A 25,696-nucleotide genomic window follows, 5' to 3' on the forward strand; every position below is an offset into this window, starting at 1 on the left:
TAAAGTTTTTTTTAAAGGCACTTACCAGAGAAAGTGTAACACCTACAGTAGAGGTTAGTACAATAACCACATATTCAAATCAAATGTTATTTGGCACATGCTTCGTAAACAACAGGTGTAGACTAACAGTGAAATTCTTACTTACGGATCCTTTTCAAACAATGTAGAGTTAAAGATAAAAAATATAAATAGTGACACGAGGAATAAATACACAGTGAATAACGAAAAACAATAACGAGGAAAAATAACATGGCTTTATACAGGGAGTACGAGTACCGAGTTGATGTGCAGGGGTAGGAGGTAATTGAGTTAGCTATGTACATATAGTAGTGCTAAAGTGACTAGGGAACAGGATAGATAATAAACAGCAGCAGAGTATGAAAAGTGTGTGTGTGTGTGAGTGTTTGTGTGGCGTCAGTATGCATGTGTGCGCGTTATGTGTGTGTGGGCATATGTAGTGTGTGTGTTTATCACAGGAGGTTGGTGGCACCTTAATTGGGGAGGACGGGCTTGTGGTAATGCCTGGAACGGAATTGGTGGAATGGTATCAAATACATTAAACACATCGTTTCCATGTGTTTGATGCCATTCCATTTGCTCCGTTGCAGCAATTATTATGAGCCGTCCTCCCCTCAGCAGCCTCCAGTGGTGTGTATGTATGTGTTGGTGTGTCAGTGTAAGTATGTGTGAGTGTGTGGAGTCCAGTGTGTGTGCATAGAGTCAATGCAAGAGAGTTAGTGCAAAAAAGGGTCAATGCAGGTATTCTGGGTAGCCATTTGATAATTTATTTAGCAGTCTTGTTTAGCGGTCTTATGGCTTGGGGGTAGAAGCTGTTCAGGGTCCTGTTGGTTCCAGACTTGGTGCACTGTTACCACTTGCCGTGCGGTAGCAGAGAGAACATTCTATGGCTTGGATTGCTGGAACCTTTGACAATAGTTTGCGCCTTCCTCTGACACCTCCTGGTATAGAGGTCCTGGATGGCAGGGAGCTCGGCCCCAGTGATGTACTGGGCCGTACTCACCACCCTGTGTAGCACCTTGCGTTCGGGTGCCTTACAGTTGCCGTACCAAGCGGTGATGCAGCCAGTCAAGATGCTCTCAATGGTGCAGCTGTAGAACTAGTGCTACACTTTCACAAATACTTCATTGATGGTTGTTCTTAAAAAGCACAAAAAAACTGACAAACGATAAAAAAAAATGAACAGTTGGGAAACATGTACAGAGACTGGCTTATAACCCATCACAAGAGTGGGAATATCAAAATGTCACACTGCACTTCAGGCTTCTGCAGGGGTATTCGTCAGTTGGGACACCTACTCCAAAGACTTTGATTTAATACCAAGTAAGCCTAGTTCTTCTTAATTTGCTGAATTAGAATGTTAACATCATAGAGATCCTATTAAGTATTCTAATGATTAATTCTGTGGTTAAACCTGCAATATGTATATTTTTGGGCAAATGTGAGTTATAAATCTGTCATTCTCATTGAAAGCAAGTCTAAGAACAGATAGGTAGATCTGTTCTATATGTGCTATTTTTATACTTCTGGTTCTTAAGTTTCGTTTTTGGCCCTAATAATGGGAGTCATTGTCCACAAGGCAGCACTATGGGCTGTCTAGTTCCTGCCTATCCTTTCTTTGGATTGATGGATGCATCTCAGCTGAATTGGGCATCGCTCTTCCTCGCTAGCTAATGAAGATTATGTCATAGAACAAAATGTATAAGATCTCCTAAACCTGTGTTGACCACAGACCTTAATTTCGGGGTTTATCCTACAAAACGCCATTCAATTCCCCATAAACTTTATCCAACTAACCATTGTGGATTATTTAGTGCCTACAAAAATACGTAATTACTATTTCTCTCCATAGCACCTTGAACATTTTGCGGTACAAGAGAGTAACGCCACAGTTATTATAAAAAAAAGTGTTGCACTATAAGTCCCATAATGCTATTGGCGAATGTTTTCGTCGTGATTGGTCAGACCCCTGTGAACTGGATTGACGTGTATTACCGTGCGCCTTTAACCTTGTCAATGAGGATATTATGAAAGGCTCCTGTTTGTTCGCAGTTTTATAACCTGTCTTATGTTATTTGTGAGTGTAAACTTTCGTAAACGATGAGCAAATATATTCTGCCCGTCTCGGTCTTTGGAACAGTGTTTGGGTGCGCTGTTTTATTGAAGTGAGTAGCCTTAGAAATTCCTTCTCAAAAAGCTAGAAGAATCCTAACACAACTAACTTAACTATACCTTCTGCCATCAGTTTATGCACCTGGTTGACAAAGCTCCCAAATCCATCAGGAGTTTGATGTTATGAAACTGCCAGTGTCACAGTTAAAGATATATAATGCACAGTGCTATTTAACATTACAACATGCAATGCAATGTAGCAATGTGTAGCCAAAACCTTTCTAAACCATCTTTAACAGCTTGTGTGTCACTCTGAATTATGATTGTGTCATTCTCCCCATAGGAGCCATGTTACTGGAGGCCCTTGTCCCAGTAAGGCTAAAATACCAGGGAAGACCGTGGTCATAACAGGAGCCAACACTGGGATTGGTAAAGAGACAGCCAAAGAACTGGCCAAGAGAGGTACAGAGAATTTGGCTACATCATAGCGGCAACTAACCACTTATTTTACTCAAGGGCTTATTAGTAGGCTACAGAGCACATATTTAGACAATGCAATTATATTCCATTCTGGTCACTGGCTATTATTATAGTTCTACGATTATTATTTAATGTTTGTCTTTACTATTGTGTGATTGGCTAGTTGTTACAAGTAATTGAAGCAACCATAATTGCTTGAGAAAACAGCCAGAACGACCTTAGTATTAATTATGAGTTAACTTCCGACTTCAACTGTAGTTTACATACACCTTAGCCAAATACATTTAAACTCAGTTTTTCACAATTCCTGACATTTAATCCAATTAACAATTCCCTGTCTTAGGTCAGTTAGGATCACCAATTTATTTTAAGAATGTGAAATGTCAGAATAATAGTAGAGAGAATTATTTATTTCAGCTTGTATTTCTTTCATCACATTCCCAGTGGGTCAGAAGTTTACATACTCAATTAGTATTTGGTAGCATTGCCTTTAAATTGTTTAACTTGGGTCAAACGTTTCGGGTATCCTTCCACAAGCATCCCACAATAAGTTGGGTGAATTTTGGCCCATTCCTCCTGACAGAGATGGTGTAACTGAGTCAGGTTTGTAGGCCCCCTTGCTCGCACACGCTTTTTCAGTTCTGCCCACACATTTTCTATGGGATTGAGGTCAGGGCTTTGTGTTGGCCACTCCAATACCTTGACTTTGTTGTCCTTAAGCCATTTTGCCACAACTTTGGAAGTATGCTTGGGGTCATTGTCCATTTGGAAGACCCATTTGTGACCAAGCTTTAACTTCCTGACTGATGTCTTGAGATGTTGCTTCAATATATCCACATAATTCTCCTCCCTCATGATGCCATCTATTTTGTGAAGTGCACCAGTCCCTCCTGCAGCAAAGCACCCCCACAACATCATGCTGCCACCCCCGTTCTTCACAGTTGGGATAGTGTTCTTCGGTTTGCAAGCCTCCCCCTTTTTCCTCCAAACATAACAATGGTCATTATGGCCAAACAGTATTATTTTTGTTTCATCAGTCCAGAGGACATTTCTCCAAAAAGTATGATCTTTGTCCCCATGTGCAGTTGCAAACTGTAGTCTGGCTTTTTTATTGAGGTTTTGGAGCAGTGGCTTCTTCCTTGCTGAGCGACCTTTCAGGTTATGTCGATATAGGACTCGTTTTACTGTGGATATAGATACTTTTGTAGCTGTTTCCTCCAGCATCTTCACAAGGTCCTTTGCTGTTGTTCTAGGATTGATTTGCACTTTTCGCACCTAAGTACGTTCATCTCTAGGAGAGAACGCGTCTCCTTCCTGAGCGGTATGACGGCTGCATGGTCCCATGGTGTTTATACTTGCGTACTATTGTTTGTACAGATGAACATGGTACCTTCAGGCATTTGGAAATTGCTCCCAATGATGAGCCAGACTTGTGGAGGTCTACAATTGTTTTTTCTATGGTCTTGGCTGATTTCTTTTAATTTTCCCATGATGTCAAGCAAAGAGGCACTGAGTTTGAAGGTAGGCCTTGAAATACATCCACAGGTACACCGCCAATTGACTCAAATGATGTCAATTAGCCTATCAGAAGCTTCTAAGGCCATTACATCATTTTCTGGAATTTTCCAAGCTGTTTAAAGGCACAGTCAACTTAGTGCATGTCAACTTATGACCCACTGGAATTGTGATACAGTGAATTATATGTGAAATAATCTGTCTGTAAACAATTGTTGGAAAAATTACTTGTGTCATGCACAAAGTAGATGTCCTAACCGACTTGCCAAAACTATAGTTTGTTGACAAGAAATTTGTGGAGTGGTTGAAAAACGAGTTTTAATGACTCCAACCTAAGTGTATGTAAACTTCCGACTTCAACTGTAGCTACTCTTTCCCATTTCCTATCCTTTTCCATCTAATCAGGTGGTCGAATCATTATGGGGTGCAGGGATATGGAGAAATGTGAGGCGGCTGCCAAAGAGATCCGGGGGCAGACACTGAATCCTCATGTTTACGCTCGCCACATAGACCTGGCCTCCATCAAATCCATCCGCCAGTTTGCAGAGAGAGTCAACCAAGGTGAGTTAAAGTACGCACTGGAGAGACATCAACTCAAATGAGACCCATTGGAAGTAATGGCTACTTTATGAGTTGAGCTACACCCTATTCTCAGACAATGGTGTGTGTGTGTGTGTCTTTCTCTCTCTCTCTCTCTCTCTCTCTCTCTCTCTGTGTCTCTCTCTCTCTGTGTGTGTTTTCTTCATGTCGTTGCAGAGGAAAAGCATGTGGATGTGCTGATAAACAACGCAGGAGTTATGAGATGTCCAGCAGGGAAGACAGAGGATGGGTTTGACATACAGTTTGGAGTGAACCATTTAGGTAAGTTCCTGAATACTCCCAAGTATAGTGCACTTTCTGCAGGGTTTTATTTCGTACTGTTGCTTTACATTGTATTATAAATACATAGCTATAATATAGGAGCATATGGACATTGTCTTATGTTCATGTTACTGTGTTCCTCTGTTTCGTCAGGTCACTTCTTGCTGACCAATCTGCTGCTGGAAAAGCTGAAGGACTCTGCCCCTAGCAGAGTGGTCAACCTGACCTCTCTCGCCCACATCGTCGGGGAGATTGATTTCAACGACCTCAACTGGGACAATAAGAAGTTTGACACCAAACGGGCCTACTGCCAAAGCAAACTCGCCAACGTTCTATTCACAAGAGAACTGGCCCAAAGGCTAGAAGGTAAATCCAGTGTGTGTGTGTGTGTGTGTGTGTGTGTGTGTGTGTGTGTGTGTGTGTGTGTGTGTGTGTGTGTGTGTGTGTGTGTGTGTGTGTGTGTGTGTGTGTGTGTGTGTGTGTGTGTGTGTGTGTGTGTGTGTGTGTGTGTGTGTGTGTGTGTGTGTGTGTGGGTGTGTGGGTGTGTGTGTGGGTGGATAGGTTTGTACTCTGGGTAGGTTTGTTATTTTTGTGTTGTTGGGTTTGTATTTTCTATTGATTACTGTGTTGTTAATCTTTGTTGTGACAGGTACGGGGGTCACTGTGAATTGCCTACACCCCGGGGTTGTTGCCACAGAGCTGGGGAGACACACTGGCCTCCACCAATCGCAGTTCTCCAGCTCAGTGCTCAGTGAGTCCACCGCCTTCTCATTGTCTATTACACTTAGAGATCCACTCACGTGAAAATGTTTTCTAAACCATCATATCAGTTTAGATTAATAGGCTCAGTAGGTCATAGTTGAAGCTCCCAATCACTCAGGAAAAGTTATTTACAAAATGCTCCAAATGACCCCTAATGTCTCTGCCTCTCCCTGCAGGTCCGTTCTTCACCCTCCTAGTGAAGGGGCCAGAGCTGGGGGCCCAGCCTAGTGTCTATCTGGCCGTGGCCGAGGAGTTGGAGGGGGTTACGGGCTGCTACTATGACGTCATGATAGAGAAGGAGCCAGCACCCAAGGCCCTCGACCAGGAGGTGTCCCGGAGGCTGTGGGAGGCCAGTGCCAGGCTGATGGGGCTGGAGCAGGAGCAGGCACCATCAGCAGCAGTGCCAGCCTCAAATGGGGCCCAAGAGAAGCCCAGCACAGACCCAGACACAAAGATCATAGCCAAGCACGCACTGTCAGCGCTTGAGCAAACAGGAGTGAACCCTGGAGTATGAGCCCTGATATGGAAAGAAGTCACAGTGAACGGTTGACTTTGCATAGGCGCCATTTTCTCTCGACAAGAGCATGTACAATATGAAATCGGAGCTAGCTGGAGATTTCGATTATGGCTCGCGAGACATAGGCATATGCTACAGACTAATGCTTGATTTCACCTGGTTGTCCAATGTCCATACATCTGGAGATGTTATCAAGGCAATGATACAGAAGTGACTTGTCCAACAGCACAGTGAGTGTTGGCTTACAGTAGGTTCCAGAGGGAGCAGGTTTTCATTCCAACCAAACCAAGTTATATTTTAATGTTAATTGAAGGTCTTGAATAATTATGGAAACCTTTCATGCCCAGATACTGAGACAGAAGGAAATGGAAATCACTGTTATTAAAACAATTGTAATGTGTTATGAACTGAACACACAGGCTCAAGCTCAATGCATGTATTGTAATGAGTAAAGTATAATGTTGCCTCATCTCTCCATGATGAGGCTCATATTATTTTTTACATTTAACATTTATTTAACTAGGCAAGTCGGTTAAGAAAAAATTCTTATTTACAATGACGGCCTACTCCGGACGACCATGGGCCAATTGTGCGCTGCCCAATGGGACTCCCAATTACAGCCGGATGTGATACAGTCTGGATTCGAACTAGGGACTGTAGTGATGCCTCTTGCACTGAGATGCAGTGCCTTAGACCGCTGCGCCACTCGGGAGAAGAAATTGCTTATCATTGATTATACTATTATTCACTGAGCTAATCTAACAATACTAGAGTGGCAGTCGGACTCAGAAAAGTGGATACGCAATAATGAGATACCTAGAGTTGCATTATAGATCCAAAACTTTAAATATATATATATACAGTGGGGAGAACAAGTATTTGATACACTGCCGATTTTGCAGGTTTTCCTACTTACAAAGCATGTAGAGGTCTATCATTTTTATCATAGGTACACTTCAACTGTGAGAGACGGAATCTAAAACAAAAATCCAGAAAATCACATTGTATGATTTTTAAGTAATTAATTTGCATTTTATTGCATGACATAAGTATTTGATCACCTACCAACCAGTAAGAATTCCGGCTCTCACAGACCTGTTAGCTTTTCTTTAAGAAGCCCTCCTGTTCTCCACTCATTACCTGTATTAACTGCACCTGTTTGAACTCGTTACCTGTATAAAAGACACCTGTCCACACACTCAATCAAATAGACTCCAACCTCTCCACAATGGCCAAGACCAGAGAGCTGTGTAAGGACATCAGGGATAAATTGTAGACCTGTACAAGGCTGGGATGGGCTACAGGACAATAGCCAAGCAGCTTGGTGAGAAGGCAACAACTGTTGGCACAATTATTAGAAAATGGAAGAAGTTCAAGATGACGGTCAATCACCCTCGGTCTGGGGCTCCATGCAAGATCTCACCTCGTGGGGCATCAATGATCATGAGGAATGTGAGGGATCAGCCCAGAACTACACGGCAGGACCTGGTCAATGACCTGAAGAGAGCTGGGACCACAGTCTCAAAGAAAACCATTAGTAACACACTACGCCGTCATGGATTAAAATCCTGCAGCGCACGCAAGGTCCCCCTGCTCAAGCCAGCGCATGTCCAGGCCCGTCTGAAGTTTGCCAATGACCATCTGGATGATCCAGAGGAGGAATGGGAGAAGGTCATGTGGTCTGATGAGACAAAAATAGAGCTTTTTGCTCTAAACTCCACTCGCCGTGTTTGGAGGAATAGAAGGATGAGTACAACCCCAAGAACACCATCCCAACCGTGAAGCATGGAGGTGGAAACATCATTCTTTGGGGATGCTTTTCTGCAAAGGGGACAGGACGACTGCACCGTATTGAGGGGAGGATGGATGGGGCCATGTATCGCGAGATCTTGACCAACAACCTCCTTCCCTCAGTAAGAGCATTGAAGATGGGTCGTGGCTGGGTCTTCCAGCATGACAACGACCCGAAACACACAGCCAGGGCAACTAAGGAGTGGCTCCGTAAGAAGCATCTCAAGGTCCTGGAGTGGCCTAGCCAGTCTCCAGACCTGAACCCAAAAGAAAATCTTTGGAGGGAGCCGAAAGTCCGTATTGCCCAGCGACAGCCCCGAAACCTGAAGGATCTGGAGAAGGTCTGTATGGAGGAGTGGGCCAAAATCCCTGCTGCAGTGTGTGCAAACCTGGTCAAGAACTACAGGAAACGTATGATCTCTGTAATTGCAAACTAAGGTTTCTGTACCAAATATTCAGTTCTGCTTTTCTGATGTATCAAATACTTATGTCATGCAATAAAATGCAAATTAATTACTTAAAAATCATACAATGTGATTTTCTGGATTTTTGTTTTAGATTCCTTCTCTCACAGTTGAAGTGTACCTATGATAAAAATTACAGACCTCTACATGCTTTGTAAGTAGGAAAACCTGCAAAATTGTCAGTGTATCAAATACTTGTTCTCCCCACTGTATATATATTCTCGGATTTAATCAAGACATGATTAAGATAAGCACATACTGTGGAATCTGGAGCTCTATTTATGCTTTAACCCTGTCATGTTTGTTTGGGCTGGTTTCTGTATTATTAATCGTTTGTGAGGAAGAGGGTTAGCGTTCTACAGGCTCTGCTAGTGTTTTAAAAACTGTAATCTGCCAATTACCACCACCTAGTGGTGAGCTATCAGACTCCAATGGAAACACATTTTGACCACTTATGTAATGAAGAAAATGGAGACCAAAGAAAACGTTTCTTAACCCCCCACAAAGCTTCTGCAAGCTTTGACTGTGTCTTACCAAATTTTTTTTACTTACATGTCTTGGTGTTTTCCTGTAGCTACATTGTTGCTTTATAACAGCACATCACCTCACTATCTGCAGTCAGAAAACTGTTGATTAAACTGTCCAGGCTGGCATGCATTAATGGATACTGTTGGCATACACACAGCCTAAGTGCTTTGGATATATTAGCCCTGAACTGTCTGAGGGATCCATTTCACAGGGCTCTTCCTGTCAATAAAATCCCTAAATTCAGATTGAGAGAAAGCCATCCACCATCCGAATGTACTCTGATGAGCATCGATCCCTGGAAACGAATACCATTCACCAGCCAAATCTGGTGTCAGTTTACCAGCAATGACACTCCCTGGTGCCATCCTAAAAAGCTGAGGGTAATAGGAGATCAAGGATTTTCCACATCCCTCTGATTTGGAAAAGCAGGTAATGTTTTGTAAAGTGGAATAACAGAAAGACTTGTACATATGGTTATGAAGGGCCATAAAAGAGACACTGTTATTGCTCTCCCTAAACATGCACTGATACATTTAGATTATTTAAAAAAATATATATATATTCTTTAATGGCCACCTAGAATATGGTGTTACGGAAACACTTTTGACAATGAGAACAATGACCTTTTTGTTTCTGTATCTTATATGAAGGTTCTGCAGTGATTTATTCATTCTTGCCTTGAAGTAGAATTTAGAAACATGTCTGTGTGAGCCTTGAGGCATTTGTATACTGAACAAAATGTTTAACGCAACATGAAAAGTGTTGGTCCTATGTTTCATGAGCTGAAATAAAAGATTACAGAAATTTTCCTTATGCACAAAAAGCGTATTTCTCTCAAATTTTGTGCACAAATTTGTTTACATCCCTGTTAGTGGGTATTTCTTTGCCAAGATAATCCATCCACCTGACAGGCATGGCATATCTAGAAGCTGATTAAACAGCGTGGTCGTTACAGGTGCACCTTGTGCTGGGGACAATAAAAGGCCACTCTAAAATGTGCAGTTTTGTCACACAACACAATGCCACAGATGTCTCAAGTTTTGAGGGAGCGTGCAATTGGCATGCTGATTGCAGGAATGTCCCCCAGAGCTGTTGCCAGAGAATTTAATGTTCATTTCTCTACCATAAACCGCTTCTAACATAGTTTTAGAGAATTAGGCAGTACGTTGAACTGGCCTCACAACCGCAGATCAAGTGTAACACGTCAGCCCAGGACCTCCACATCCGGCTTCACCTGCGGGATCGTCTGAGACCAGTCACTCAAATTAAACTGAGTATTTCTGTTTGTAATAAAGCCCTTTTGTGGAGAAAAACTAACACCCATGGCTGCGCCCCTGTCCAGTCATGGGAAATGTGTTTAGTAGACTTAAATTTTTGCCAGTTTTTTTTTTAAATGGTGTTGTTTAGTAGTGCAAGAGCACTTCAAAGACTATTGCACACGAGCACTTCAGACTGCCCTCCCAGGCCCACCCATGGCTGCACCCCTGCCCAGTCATGGGAAACCGATAAATTAGAACCTAATGAATTCATTTCAATTGGCTGATTTCCTTATATGGAATGTAACTCACTAAAATTGTTGAAATTATTGCATGTTGCGTATATATATATTTTTGTTGTTGTATAGTTTAAGCATCTCAACAGAAAAAACAACACTAGATATTCTATCCCAGCATTTTTATAAATAAGCAAAGAACACATTTTCTATCCTCTGCATGGATGGGAAACTCCTGTACAGAATGACAGCATGAGTATGACGTTTGCGCTCTTGAACAGACCCCTCTTGAACTACATATCCCAAAATGCACCTGTCGTTTCACCAAAAAAATAGGTTCAAGGTACAGTATTTTCATGACCAGAGAGCAAATTTTCTGTTTGACAATTTAGTGAATTTGTAAACGTCTTCAGTCGCAATTTGTGAAGTTAATCTGCAACAGAGTGCATTTGGTCGTCGAGAGACGTTTGTGCGTCGGTGTCATTACAGAGCAAACGCTACAACAGGAAAAACACAACAACACTGTCGGTGAGTGCAACTTTACCATAGAGAGAACAATGAGCCAGATGTTTTACCGGATGTAGAAATCTGAAGCATCCGGTTGGCGTTTCCACTCAACACCAAATATGGTGATGAGAGGAAGCCCAGTGGCCGGCAGTGGGAGAAGACGGAGCGAGATGGATTTTGGACGACATTCAGCAAATTTTCTCATCTAATTTTCTGATCTCAATACAGTTTTCTGTTCCCAAAACTAAAATATGTTACGAACATAGTACTTTGTGCCAAAGTTTAAAAAAAAAATGCGTTGTTTTGTAGTGCAAGGGCGAATTGAGATTCAGGCTAAGCGTTCTCTAACTGAAATACGCAAATACATGCCAGAACGCGCCAATAGGTTCTCGTTAGCTCGTGCTTGTTCTGCCGACTATGATTCATTTTCTCCCATTGGAAACGATTGGCAGTGGTCTATCTTTGGGTTTAAAAAAAATCTTTGACTTTACTTTGTCAACTTTTTAAATTCTTCCATGCATCTTCCGCTGCAGTCTGCAATGCAGCATATGTCCCAGCGATTGCTACATAGCACATTGCACAAAGTGTGCCTTAGAAGTGTAATAAAAAAAAAGATTTGTTCCAGCCAGGCACCTTTGGAACATCAGTATGGCAGAGCCACAGAGGGTGGGAGATTTGCCCGAGGATGTAGACACAGATGACTGCATGACTTCATACACTCACATTTACAGTCCAGATTTACTCAAGTAAGTGGAAATACAACCTTAACGTACCAACTGTACTTGAGCTGTGCATTGTCATTTTTTTTAACAAAAGCAATGGCCAGTAGATTTTATAGGGAAATGTTATTACCTTAAGTGATGTAATAGGAAAAGATGACAGACATAGTGCACTCTGTATAATACTGGTAATGTACATAATTTTTTAACAATATCTTTTCACAGAGACCAAGTGGCGTTCATAACTGGAGGGGGAACTGGAATTGGACTACGCATAGCTGAGGTGCTCATGAGGTACCTGGAGTCTCTTGACGTACTACTCCATGCTCCCTGAGACTGTACTTTAACCCTCTGGTTGGGTTATCACTGCCTGTGTCTGCCTATCTTCTCTCACCTCTTACCTATAGAGCATGTTACTCTTCACCTAAGACCTTGAATGATGCCTCTGTCACCTTTGGCTTCTCGGTACATCACATGATCTCAGCCTTAACTTTGCACCTTTCACTTGACATGTCCCTGCACCCCTCACCCCTCATCTATCACATTCCCATGGCCTTGTACCCTGCCTACACCTGGGACTGCTCACCTTATGCCACTGTGTTCTACCTATAGCTTACTTGTGTCATCCGCAAACCACCATTAGAGACGACTAAAACCTTATGGCGCATGTCATCACACACGGAACATCGTGCACCTCACCCCTAACCTCTCACCTTTCATCTCTTTCAGGCACGGCTGTGACACAGTGATTGCCAGCAGAAACTTGGAAAAGCTGAAAGAGGTCGCTACCCTTATATCGTGTAGTAGACCAAACAAAAACGATGTTGATTTAATGTTGAATAAATGTTGATTTATCATGCTGATGTATAGTCCATGTTTTTTTCCAGGCTGCTAAGAAGCTGATGGCAGCGACAGGACGCCACTGTCTCCCTTTGAGCATTGACGTGCGACAGCCCCAGACCATCTCCACTGCAGTGGACGAGACGCTGAAAGACCTGGGCAGGATTGATATCCTCATTAATAGTATGTAGAACACACACGTGTGCACAGACAGACATGCACCCATACAATAACATTGTAGGTTGGGGGGAAATTAAATTGACTCTGCTGTGAAATTGTGTGCGAAATTGATTTTAATGAAGCCATGACGGGGTGAAAGCAGTGTAATTTTGTTTAAATTATTACATTTTCTCAAGCTATGTCAATCTCTCTTTATCAACTGTTATCATATAGGCCTATTTCAGATCACAAAGTCATCATCTGTTCTGCCTTTTATCATTTTTGTTTGCATTTCACAATATTTCAATCTCAGTCTTTCTTTACATTTGTACATTTTCTTTTTAATACCCAATTTTGAATGGAAACGTGTTAACGTTGGTTGTTTGAAATATGTAAGGAACTGTCTAGCGATCTATTTTATTTTATAGATGCTGCTGGAAACTTCCTGTGCCCTGCAACCTCCCTCTCCTTCAATGCCTTCAAGACAGTCCTGGAGATTGACACCATGGGTACATTTAACACCAGCAAGGTGGTCTATGAGAAGTGGTTCAAGGTATGCACTGAGATTTTTCAATCAATTTCCTTCAATCTAACTACCTACCTTTTCGTATGACTTGCATGGATATTCCTGTTTGTTTTTCATTGATGTGCTATTATCTCAGGTAGTCATGCTTCTGGTAAAATGTATGGATAGATAGACTTGATCATGTCTGATGTTTGTGTTCAGGACCACGGGGGTGCCATTGTAAACATCTCTGCCACCCTCGGCTACAGGGGTCAGGCTCTCCAGGTGCATGCTGGCTCTGCCAAGGCTGCCAACGGTAAGACACGTTACAGTGTTATAACTATATGATTGTTACTATATTGTTATGTTTTTATGGGGTTCTATGTATTTGGTAGAAGTAGCTGTAGTCTTTTGGTGAGTCAGCACTATTTCTCAGATATAACAGCAAGCCCACTAACAACTTCCCCGCTCTTCATTCGTCCCACTACTCTTTTTCTTTTCACGTCTCGCTCCCTCAGATGCCATGACCAAGCACCTGGCTGTTGAGTGGGGACCAAGTGGGGTAAGGGTTAACACCCTGGCACCAGGTCCTATTTCTGGGACAGAGGGCTTCCGTAGACTGGGTAAGGATCTGTGGCTGCCTGGCTGGGATTTGATAAACATGTTTGGATTGATTAAGCCGTGTGCCAAATTCACACATGGCCACACATACTTTTTAGTGATACATCTTGCCACTCTTCTCTACCTTTTAATGAAGTATGTTTTAGTATACACTTAAGTAGATCTGGGTAATTCTGTGTTATTTCTATGGTAGTGAGGTCAAAGTTATCAAGAGCAGAGCCTTAGGAGAGGTAAACTAAATTAAGTCCTCTTCAGTCTCATTTTCTTTGCCCAAAATACTTGTTCTCACCTCCCCTCTCCTCCCCTCCATTCAGGTGGCAACAGAGCAGACAGCATGGGCGCCTTCTCATCCATTCCGCTGCAGCGGGCAGGCAACAAGACTGAGATGGCCCACAGCGTGCTGTTCCTGGCCAGCCGCGCCTCCTCCTATGTGACGGGCCACATCATGGTGGCTGACGGCGGGAGCTGGCTCACCTCAGCCAATGATGTGTCCATGCTGCTCGGTATTGCTTCCTCTCAGTCTGCTAAACTCTGACATGGCCCCTCTCCCCGTCCCAGGTGTGTAGTACAGGAAAGGAGGTGCAGCTGTAGGTCTAGGGGAAGAGGACGTTGTGAAGTGTGTTGTGGATAAGTAGAGTGCATTAATCTTTAATCTAGAAAAAAATAATCTGCACTTTGTGACATCGGCTGATGTAAAATTTGATTGATTGATTGGAGTAAGTGGCATAGTTATAGGGGTAGTGTTTTGCCCTGAGTTGGGCATAACTGATTGCTTAATTTGTCTGGCTTGTGTTCCATTTTCTTCTGTGGCCTTTAGCCTAAGGACACTTTAGATAGAGAAGCATCGACTGTTATTATTTGATATGCAGATACTGTCTTCAAATTAAATTGTGTTTATTTTGCTTTCAGGCTATTGGTCAGCTGAACTGAAGAGAGACAAGTAGATGGTGAAGATGAAGTGGCAGATTTTGAATAATCTGCCAAATATAAATCAATGGATTTGCCGTGTATGATCTTTGAGACTAGAAAGCTACCATAGCTGATAGTGGTTAAGTGGACAATAGGAGGTAAACACCAAAATATTGACAAAAAATTATTGACCTAAAAAGACACATCACAGCTACATGTTGAAAACGGAATAGATTGGCCAAATCATGTTTCAAGCATTGGATAAGGAGTTAATCCACACCATTAAAAAAAAATCTAATTACTAACTAGAATAACTACTTTGGATTAAGAATCAATATGTTGATGAACGTGATTAGTAAAATCGTGTTCTGTAGTTGTTGAATCATGTAGGCTAGTTGTTGAAATTACATTGTAAAGCACTTGCAATTTCCATACACAATGTCCAGAACTTTTCCTAATAAACCTTGACATAATGACATTTAAAAACTCTGCCTCCATTTCAAATATCACAACACTTTTCTAACCTTATCATACATGTACTGAACTTGAGTATTCAAAATTACTCCTCCAAGCAAACACTGAGTTTTCACATTGCATGCCCTACTGTATGACCATATTGCTCTAGATAAATGGTGAACGAAACAGTCGCACCAATAGTATAGCCAGAAAGATAATACATTATTATTAATATGCATTAACTAAAATCTGCCAGAAGGGGGCGCCAACGTACAATGCAGTAGAAATTGGCACCTTTGCTTCGGATTCAATGTGTGTTGTGTTGCTAAGATGTTAAATTTGCCAATATACCCTTTACATTATTCGTTCACCATTATTATGCTAAACAAAGCCCAATAAAACCAAGAGCATTTAATCTATTGCCTACATGAGAAAGGCTGGGTACCACTCAGAATCACTGTTGGTGCTAGTTTAAGTCTTTTGGAGAATGTGCATGTCCATGGATGTAAAAATACACTACATTACCAAAAGTATGTGGACACCTGCTCGTGGAACATCTCATTCCAAAATCATGGGAATAATATGGAGTTGGTCACCCCTTTGTTGCTATAACAGCCTCCACTCCTCGGTGAAGGATTTCCACTAAATGTTGGAACATTGCTGTGGGGACTTGCTTCCATTCAGAGCTTTAGTAAGGTCGGGCACTGATGTTGGGCGATTAGGCCTGACTCGCAGTCAGTGTTCCAATTCATCCCAAAGGTGTTCGATGGGGTTGAGGTCAGGGTTCTGCAGGCCAGTCAAGTTCTTCTACACCAATCTCAAAAAAACATTTCTGTGTGGACCTCACTTTGTGCATGGGGGCATTGTCATTCTGAAACAGGAAAGGGCCTTCCCCAAACTGTTGCCACAAAGTTAGAAGCACAGAATTGTCCAGAATGTCATTGTATGCTGTAGCGTTAAGATTTCCCTTCACTGGAACTAAGGGGCCTAACCCGAACCATGAAAAACAACCCCAGACCATTATCCCTCGTCCACCAAACTTTACAGTTGACACCATACATTGGGGCAGGTAGCTCGAGAGAATGCATTTGCACTGCTCCAGGGTCCAATTGTAGTGAGCTTTACACCACTCCAGCCGACGCTTGGCATTGCGCATGGTGATCTTAGGCTTGTGTTCGGCTGCTCGGCCATGGAAATCCATTTCATGAAGCTCCCGATTAACAGTTATTGTACTGACGTTGCTTCTAGAGACAGTTTGGAACTCTTTAGTGAGTGTTGCAATCGAGGACAGACGATTTTTACACGCTAAGTGCTTTAGCACACAGCCGTTGTGTGACTGAGCTCTTAAGTAAGGCCATTCTACTGCCAATGTTTGGCTATGGAGATTGCATGGCTGAGTGCTCGAGTTCATACACCTGTCAGCAACGGGTATGGCTGAAATAGTTGAATCCACTCATTTTAAGGGTTGTCCACATACTTTTGTATATATAGTGTATGAAATAAACAATGGTTAGACAATGCAATTAAAAGCCTACACAGGTATTTTGCATCGTATTTTGGACTGCGGTTCGTTCTGTGCGCGTGCGTGAAACGTCACCGCTGTATGCGGCTGAGGGATGGCTAGGGCCGGGCATTTGCTGCTGATGCTGTTGACAGTGTTAACGGCCTCTGCGCTCCTTTATATCGTTATACCTCAGTGCTGTAATCACGGTTTAGAAATGTGGCAACATATTTTGTATGTTTGACACATACAGAAGCATCTTCAGACGGAGAATCATGTCTTTGGAGAGCGTTAGGATGGTAAATACATTTCGGGAGTCCGGGAGAAGCTGAAGAAATTTTAAGCTAGCAGACTGAATTTGTTCCTGACACAGGTGGATGATTGTTGGATTTGAAACGTCTGGAGAAAAACACAAAACGCGGATGTAAATGAGAATTATCGTCAGAACTAATAAACTGACTTAAATGGGAAAAGGAAATTAGCTGAAGGTCTTCATATTCAGTCTAATTTTGCTTCAGAATCAGAGACTGACGAATTGTCTCGTTAGCTAGCTAGTTAACAAGCTAACTAGCTCGAGCTTCCTTCAGGATATTATAGGGATGCTCGGACGCCTTAGCGTTAAATCAATGTTAATATTGCCAAACATGTTATTGTCAGTCAGCAAGCATTGGCATGCTTTACTACATGGAGTTCAGCGTTGCTAGCTAACTAAGTTAGCAAGCTAGCTATTTATTTACTCGAAGGTTGGCGTATTATAATCCACTGTCAAGTTAAACACATCTCGCATTGGCTAAAAGCTAGCTAGCTGGTTAAAAGTAGTTAAACGTTGGTGATATTATTGCATCCAATTTATAGCATGAATCCCATGTTCTGCTTATTTTCAGACTGAAGTGTTTGGCAGTCAGCTGTATTAGCAAGACGATGCTTGACAACAACCGGGGCAACTGACAGCTAAAATTAGTCCGTCCCAATGATGCTGGAGATGGGGACAGTGAATTTATGTTTTAGATAGCACGCCGTGTTTATCATTTGCTTCCGTTTTCCTTGATCAGGTTTGACCATTTTCTATCAAGCTAAACTGATCAATTCCCTTACTATCACAGGAACTCATCTTTTTGTGTGTGATGTCACTTCATATTTTCTTGTAATATCATAGTCCTCGTATGACATTGGCATGGAATTAGAATGCTAACTATTAGAATGGAGTAATTTAATAGGATCGAAATGGACATTAGCATGTTGCCCCAGTAATAGTTTGGTTCTTAGAACATATATATTTAGTCTGTGCTATTTTGCTAAGCCACATGTCACCAATGAATGTTGCATTCTAAAGTATACATCAAAGTTCATAATTCTATGGAATGAATTATACGTTTTTCTTAAAATGCACATTGGATTAGTTGACAACCATTTAAAAAATGCAGGGTTAGTCACTGTAAATGCATGAGTAGTGGATCATTTAAGGCAGCATCAACAATTATGGCAAGTAGACAAATCAATGAATATAGGGAGTGCACTGGTTATAAGCACTAAGGTGTTTACACAGTACTGAGATGTCATAAATTCAGAGCTAGACAGGCAGGTTATTATTTACCTTCATGCAAAATTTGCCTATGGATCTAATCAAGGATGTCAACTACCATGTGTAGAATAACAATATTGAAATTGAGAAATAATTGGATTTTGACTTTCATGTAAGAGGAATTATAAGCTTTCTCAAATTTGCTCAGGAATTATCTACTTAAATGGAACAGACTCTGATGTCTAGCCCTCTGGGGCATTCTGAGTGGGATCCAGAAGGCACAAGCTCCCATGGATTCATCCTCTTGGATTCAGACAAAGGAGCCATAATGCCTCAGAGAAAAGGTGGTCAGACAGCTTTGGATTTCCAGAAGGTTGACCAGGATGTATCTCTATGCCTGGAAGAGCTTTTCCAGGAGAACGCCTTAAATTTAGACAGTCTTTTCAGGACCTCCAGTTACTCTGGTGGAGACAAGATTTTGCCATGGGAGGGAGATCAATCTAATCATTCCCAAGATGTTCCTCTGGACAAACCTTCAGAGTTATCGCCTCTCAAAGACAAAATTGAGGAACATAACAATGTAAGTGACAGTCCTCTACCCTGGCTGTTATTCTCCAAAACCACTGATTTGCTCAGGGACAACTCGGTGTGCGAGGAACTAAATTCCCTGCAAGATCCACCTGTGAGTTACACAGACTCTGTTAACAGTCACAAGGAGCTGATAACCCTCAGTGAACCTCCTTCCCCTGTGAAGGTTTCAGATAGGACTCCAGATACCAACACAGAGGCTGCCTCTTTGTTGGTAGATCACCTCTCATCTGAACACTTCCCCTTCTCCCCCAGCCCTGCCCCTTCAAGTGAGGTGAACCCACAGGGTGTCAGTAAGGAGCTTTTACTCCTGTCACTGGATGAGGACAGTGGCTTCCCTCCTCCCTTACAGGGCGGGGAGACTGTGTCACCTGAAACCGGGGACAAAGGTTTATTCCTGGAACCTGTGACTGATCTACCCACAGTCAGTAACAGTACCCCTGAAGGTTTACCTGAGAGCAGCTTCTCACAAGACGCCATCCCTACTGACTGCGCTAGCGAATCGCCAGGGGTTCAGGTGGGATCTGTGCCTTTGCTGGATCTGGAGGTTCCTGACTGTGACAGCAGCCTCAGCCTCTGCCCTACTCCTCTTGAGTCACCTACCTGCACGGGTGCATCACCTGCAGAGGATTCAGAGCAGGAACACACGTTGGCTACTTCAATCCTGACTATATCAGAGCACAGAGGTGAGGGGGACTCGTCCCTCCTTCTGAACTCTTCACCATTGATTGAACCCCCGTCGCCAAAGTTCCTTTCCAACAGAGATGCTTCGGTCCTTGGTCACCTGCCCAGTGGCTGCAGCTCCGAGGAGAATGGCCCCCAAGATTTGATGGAAGAAAAAATTATCATTGATTTGACCAAACATGAGGGAGAGGAGGAAATGGCTCTGGATCAGTGCTTGACCTCAGACGTGCTGCCCGATGAGGAAACGTGGGACTTGACACCACCTGAGGCTATACAGGGTGACAGTGTTCCTGCCTTACAAACTGAACTGCACGATGGGGAAAGGTTGGCAGACTTGGACCTGTTTGCCGGAACCACAGGTTGTCACAAACGTGAATGTTTTGATTGCCCAGTTCTGGAGTTGAATGGTTTGTCTTCTGACTCTGGATGGACTAGTGAACAAACAGTAGAGACGCTGTCACTCTCTAAGATGGTGGGGTCTGACTCCATGGTCCCCATAGTGAATCAGAGAGAGGAAGACCCGTCACCTCTGAAGGCAGTGTTTGACGCTCTGGACCAGGATGGGGATGGATTTGTACGCATTGAGGAGTTTATGGAGTTTGCTGCTGCCTATGGGGCTGACCAGGTGAGACGCACCTCTTTTTAGATTTTTGTCTGTGCATTGTTTTTGCTATTCAGTTCCTAGTCAGTGCATGAGGGAGTGTAAGGTCATGGTGAATTGGTCATCTGAAAGGGTTCTGCATGCGTGTTAACCTAGAGATCATAAGACTCATTCTGTTTAAAATATTTACTATTGATTTTCCGCTTTACTGTAGAGCTTCCTGTAAAAGCTTAGTTAATTCCATCAACTGTAATCCATCCTTCAGTGTTTCCTCAAAGGGCGAGAGGCTTTTATTTGTATGCTATTTTGTAACAGAGACTTTGCAGCCAAGCTAACTGGTAGGCCTCTGTTAATGCCCATTATTACAACTAGTTTCAGATTAAGAGAAGCCTAGATTATAAACGTCAGGTAACATGTTTTCACGTGGAATAGGCATACATTCTTATTTGTAATTTTCCATGAAGAGGGAACGCACTGGGGGGATTTGTTACCCCAAAATGCAATAGAACCTAGGAAACCTGAGCACTTGGAATTTGGTGTACGATACTGAAGAACACCGGGCAATTAAAAAAAAAAAATTAAACCCTAAACGTAGCCTAAATGACGACAGAGGGCGATATTGAGTCATGTCGTTTTACCGTCCAAACTCATTGTATGCAGCCTGCAATACATTCGTATCCCTTGTAGACCGTACCTAAAACATTCTCTATTGACTTAGATAGGCTTAGATTTCCTCCTTAACTTTATTTAATGGCGAGAAGGCTGAAAAAAAGGGAAATATGTGTACTTTCCTTGTGAATCACCATGGTGGCAAATGCCAATCCTGGTTGTGTATCGTGTTCAGCCAATCAAGTTGCAGTAGTCTTTTTTTTAACCGTTAACTTAACGCAGCGCTGTATCGCGGAAAACTAAGACTGTTCTCAGGGCGGGTCTGCCGGTTTTGACTAGCAGAAGTGAATTTTCGCAGCAGGTTAGGAGAATTAACGTGGCAGGTTAGGGTTAGCTAAAATGCTAAAAATTGTCTCTGGCGTGACTCGAACGTATCTAGCAACAACCAGGTCTGCCCTGAGAACAGTCTTGGTTTCCACTAATGCGATGAAACCCTTGGTCTGATAGTTTCAACCGTATTGGCTGAACGTGATACACAACATCCGGGATTAACATTTAGCCACTCTAGCATGGTGATGGAAATGGTGTTTCATAAGTAAAGTACTTATTTAAGGTTAAGGAGGAAATTGAAGCCCATGCAGCCTGAATGGAGAATGTATTTTTTATTTGCACGAATTGGTTCACGAGGGATACGAATGTATTGCTGGCTGCATACAATGCGTTTGGACGGTAAGATGACATGACGCAATACTGCCATCTGCCGGCCGTTGGGCTACCCTAAACACAAACCTTCAGCTTTGCATTTATCAGCAATAACAGTAAACTAGGCTACAATAGGTCACAAAGGGTTTGTGAACACACTATTGAAACATGATCAGACAAGGCTTGAGAGTAATTTCATGCTCTATAGCTTGGGTTTGAAATGAATTATCAGAGGATGAACCCGGGTCACTTATTCCCGTTAAACCCAGAGAATGCTTGTTGGCCAATGGATTTGAGAATGGATTTGGCCAACACTGCCACTCATTCTTAACCTTGTTTTGATTAATATTTTGCCTAATCTCTCATTGGTCAGTGTTCAATAGCTGGGATTTGGCATGAAAATTGTGATAAATCTGAAGGAAAATATACAGGCTGAAATTAATTCTGACAGGACAGGCCTGGTACCTCCAGCCCTCTTATTCTACAAAAGAAGCCACGAAGATGGTCAAATCTGCCCATAGGCAACATACCTCACTCCATTGTACTGGATAATCTCATGTGTAATGGCTGCTCCATCCTGCCCCAGCTATGACCTTCAGCCATTCTCCATCCCAGGCATATTGCTTTACACCCAAACGTATCACTTAAATTCTGTGGTTTTACTTCGCTAGGAAGTGAGGCCAATTAAAGAAAAATAATAAAATGCCTTCCACAGCTGTTGGGCGGTGAAAGGTGTAAAATAAATAATTTGATTGGCATCCATCCCTTTTTGTGAAAATAATTGTATGTGGGTATAGGCTAGAGTTTCCCCCTTCGTTTTTTTTCATAGTTCTTTGGTTTTACTCAGAATCCACCCTGCTTTATTTCTCTGCAAGGCCATGGAGTTAATTTTATTATTTGTCTACGAGGACATGGCTGGGCCAAGGTGTTGGATGTGGTTATATGTACACGAACTCAGTACAAACAATAAAGTTTAAAAAGTATCAGGTTCATTCCTCTGTTGTCCAACATTCTTGCCTTTTGTGCCAGTCACAAAAGTATGTTTATAACAAGTAGTCCTTACTTCCTGTAAGCACCCAACCTTTCAGTTGCAAATAATGGGCGAAAGGTTGGATGCAAATACCATTGTAACTGGTGACACACACATTCGCGATTAATGATCTTTTCAATGATTACCATTCCGTATAGGCCTACTTCAGCACATTTAGCCTATCTTGCCAATTGTAGGCTAGAACAGAATTTCAGGACTGACCCTGAATGTGGTTGCTGAAAGGAAGATCTTGGAATGTGGGGTGGGGGGGGGGTTTAGGCAATTAAAGAACTTCCATTGTAGCTTTATCCACAATTCTTTCAGAGGAGACATTCTATTTTGTTAACCTCATTTCCCTGATTTTTAGATTTTACCATGACATTTTAAGCACAGATGCACTCTACATTATACAAGATAGTTAGTGCGTAGTGGTTGGCAAGCGAAAGTCACTCGAGTCAAACCACCATTTAGGCCTAGTCAAAACATTTGACAGTGATTTCTTTGCAACGGGAACAGGATAGATTAGCAGGCTCTATTGCTGGCTGACTAATCGTCTCTTTAAATCCCCTTCCCCCAGTTCATAACATCATTATCAGCCCTGTTTTTTCCTGTACACCCCGTAGGTATCTCTGGCTCCCCAGACTGAGTGGTTAGGGAGGATTAAGTAGAACGTTGTATTTCCCCAGAGTCAGAGGGGCTGAAATGTGTAGGGTACCATCACCTCCCTATGACCCTGTTTTCTGAGAGGGAGGGGGGGACTGCTTCCCTCTGGACCATCACCACGAGGTACCATATCTTGTTTTTTTATGGCGCAAGATAAATGAACATGACATTTGGGAAACCCTCCCAGATCGCTGGTGTAGTCTAACTCTGTGTTATTCCATGGTGTTTGGTTTCTGGTGGCCTCTTCCACGAGTAGCTCCATAGTATCCTTGTGGTTTTCCTGACATCCATGTTTATCAAGGATTTGTTTTGGATCGCAAACCAGGTTGAGCAGATTTGATTACCTCAGTGTCTCTCGTTGAGCTGAGGTATTGCATGTCTGGTTTCCATGAGCTGTGGGAAAGCTTGCGCCCTTTACAGCTTATTCAATTGCTTCTCAGATGTCCGCCTGGCCTATCATGACTAGAGAGAGAGATGGGCTTAGACTGGTTTGCGTTCTTCATTAAGGAAAGTAAGCAAGCAGTAGACAGACTTATCTCTAGAATTTGAAGAATGTTATTTAATGACCTTATGAGTGGGTTTTGTATTTATCAATTCAAGGACAGTTTGGCATAGTCCTAGTTAGTGACACAAATTTTCCACCCAGTAGGATAGACAGACCTATAAAACCCATAGAAGCCCACCTAACTTTCCATTTGGTTTCGGGTGAAAGGACAATGTGACTAGGCCTAGCTATATACAGATAAAACTTAGGCCTAGTTATTCCCTCCTTGCTCGGTGGTAATACAAGCTTCTGAGTAACTAGGTTGCAGAAATGCAATGGTCTTTCTGGTGTCTGCACCACTATTCATGTGAAGGATGCCATTTCATAAACAAAATATACCCTATAAAAAGTCAATAGAAAGTGGTGTTCAGCATGACAGTGTGGGCAATGGGCATATACAATTTGTTTACAGCAACTTATTTTATGTGGTACACTTTGTCTGTCCTTGTGGATTTTTATTGTGCCTGTAAGCTTCACAAATCATTTTATTTTCCTTGTGGTGGAAGCGCTTGGCAAATCTCATGTACCTAAAAACATTTCACAGGTAGGTCTGAGCAGAGGAGAATTAATATCTAACCTAGCTAACTTTACACTGCTAGGTCTGCATAGGACATTCCCTGCGTTGATAGTTGTAGACGAGGGAAGCTATTGCATGTACAGTATGATATCAGATATCTAATATTTGCATGGATGTCCTAATCCGTTAATGGGGCCTCAGAGTTGAATGCAAATCCCATCCCGGAAACATTCCAGGAAGAGGTGTGTGTGACAATCAGGCAACCGTGTGGATCGGAGGAGAGAAAAGGGAACAGGAAGAGTTTGTAGAACATGGAGCTTGCAATGCCAGGGTTGTGGATTCGATTCCCATGGGGGACCAGTATGAAAAAAGTATGAATGTATGAACTCACTACTCTGGATAAGAGTGTCTGGTAAATTACTTGAATGTAAATATATATATATATATACTCCATCACGGAATGACCTTTGACAGTGGTAAAGCCCCTATACTGGGGTACTGATGTAAAAAGTATTTGTGCCTGTAATAAAGCAGTTTTGTGGGGGGAAAATCATTCTGATTGGCTGGGCCTGGCTCCCCAGTGGGTGGGCCTAGGCCCTCTCTTACCCACCCATGGTTGTGCCCCTGCCCAGTCATGTGAAATCTGTAGATTAGGGACTAATTAATTTATTTCAATATACTGATTTCCTTCTATGAACTCTAACTCAGTAAAGTCTTTGAAATTGTTGCATGTTGCGTTTATATTTTTGTTCAGTGTAGAACAGGATTATCTATTTTGGATGCAGTTTAAATGGAGTTGATGGAGAGAGAAAGACTGCGAGATTGTGCTCACGTGAGTGATAGGCTGTTTTTAAAACTCTATAGCTGCAATTATTTTATTTAAAAAAAATCTTTACAGTTAAAAAACAAGGTGACCCCCGAAAGCCAGATGGAGATGGATAAATTAGACATACATTCGGTATTTGTATTACTGTAGCATAGACTATGCTGCAGCAAATGTAGGCATACCTGTTCCAAGAAAAACCATGAGATGATAGGTCTACATGCATTGTGAGCTGCGCTCCATACTGAGATGGGCTGTCTGTCCCCACCCTGAGTGTTGGTGATTCATCATGCAGAGGCCATAGAGAATCCAGATTTAGACTGCATATAATTTAACAGTTCCATTTCACGCCTTGCTGTTCATATAAATAATTTATTATAATTTACTGGTTTCTTGCAGTTATTTTATCCCAGGAAAGGGAGTGGTTTTGGCCAGTAAATCTCGGTAACCGGGTTCCCGCCATTCAACCCTAGATCTGAAGGGTTAGACAAGTTAGTGGCAAGGGACAAAAATGTAACTGGGCTGAGAGAAGAAGACTGAGAAGACAACGGAGATGAAGGAAGAGCCTGAATGTGATGTGGTGCAGTCAATGAGAATGAAAGGGAAGAGCGGAGCAAATGAAAGAGATGAGACTGCAGGCGGGGATTCATGATGTA

The 25,696-nt window shown here is 42.4% G+C and overlaps 3 protein-coding genes across 7 annotated transcripts in view; all 3 read left to right on the plus strand.

Annotated features, from left to right (window-relative positions):
- Positions 1–1,962: 1,962 nt before the first annotated feature.
- LOC139570381 (retinol dehydrogenase 13-like) lies at positions 1,963–9,857 on the plus strand. Its single transcript, XM_071392213.1, has 7 exons — positions 1,963–2,183; positions 2,474–2,592; positions 4,531–4,686; positions 4,882–4,986; positions 5,140–5,352; positions 5,636–5,737; positions 5,925–9,857. Exons 1-7 carry the CDS (start codon positions 2,119–2,121, stop codon positions 6,260–6,262), a joined length of 1,098 nt encoding a protein of 365 aa, XP_071248314.1. The 5' UTR covers positions 1,963–2,118; the 3' UTR covers positions 6,263–9,857.
- A 994-nt stretch (positions 9,858–10,851) lies between these two features.
- On the plus strand, positions 10,852–15,278 carry decr2 (2,4-dienoyl CoA reductase 2, peroxisomal). Of its 4 annotated transcripts, none has more exons than XM_071392217.1 (10): positions 10,852–11,068; positions 11,677–11,793; positions 11,992–12,060; positions 12,496–12,547; positions 12,654–12,789; positions 13,194–13,318; positions 13,493–13,586; positions 13,789–13,893; positions 14,206–14,449; positions 14,801–15,278. In XM_071392217.1, the coding sequence occupies exons 2-9, from the start codon at positions 11,696–11,698 to the stop codon at positions 14,424–14,426; spliced, it is 900 nt and encodes a 299-aa protein (XP_071248318.1). In that variant the 5' UTR covers positions 10,852–11,068; positions 11,677–11,695; the 3' UTR covers positions 14,427–14,449; positions 14,801–15,278. The 4 variants fall into 4 exon arrangements, with proteins under 4 accessions (XP_071248318.1, XP_071248317.1, XP_071248315.1 ...); XM_071392216.1 differs by having other exon boundaries at positions 10,856–11,068; positions 11,673–11,793; XM_071392214.1 differs by having other exon boundaries at positions 10,856–11,068; positions 11,673–11,793; positions 14,206–14,394.
- A 1,592-nt stretch (positions 15,279–16,870) lies between these two features.
- rab11fip3 (RAB11 family interacting protein 3 (class II)) overlaps positions 16,871–25,696 on the plus strand; it is a 45,128-nt gene continuing 36,302 nt past the window's right edge. For both annotated transcript variants that reach the window (XM_071392218.1, XM_071392219.1), the window contains exon 1: positions 16,871–20,176. In XM_071392218.1, the coding sequence (XP_071248319.1) occupies positions 18,503–20,176 (1,674 nt within the window). In that variant the 5' untranslated portion in view covers positions 16,871–18,502. The remainder of the gene's footprint in view (positions 20,177–25,696) is intronic.

The sequence above is a fragment of the Salvelinus alpinus genome, chromosome 3 (genome assembly GCF_045679555.1).
Source record: "Salvelinus alpinus chromosome 3, SLU_Salpinus.1, whole genome shotgun sequence".
In the NCBI taxonomy this organism is placed as follows: Eukaryota; Metazoa; Chordata; class Actinopteri; order Salmoniformes; family Salmonidae; genus Salvelinus; species Salvelinus alpinus.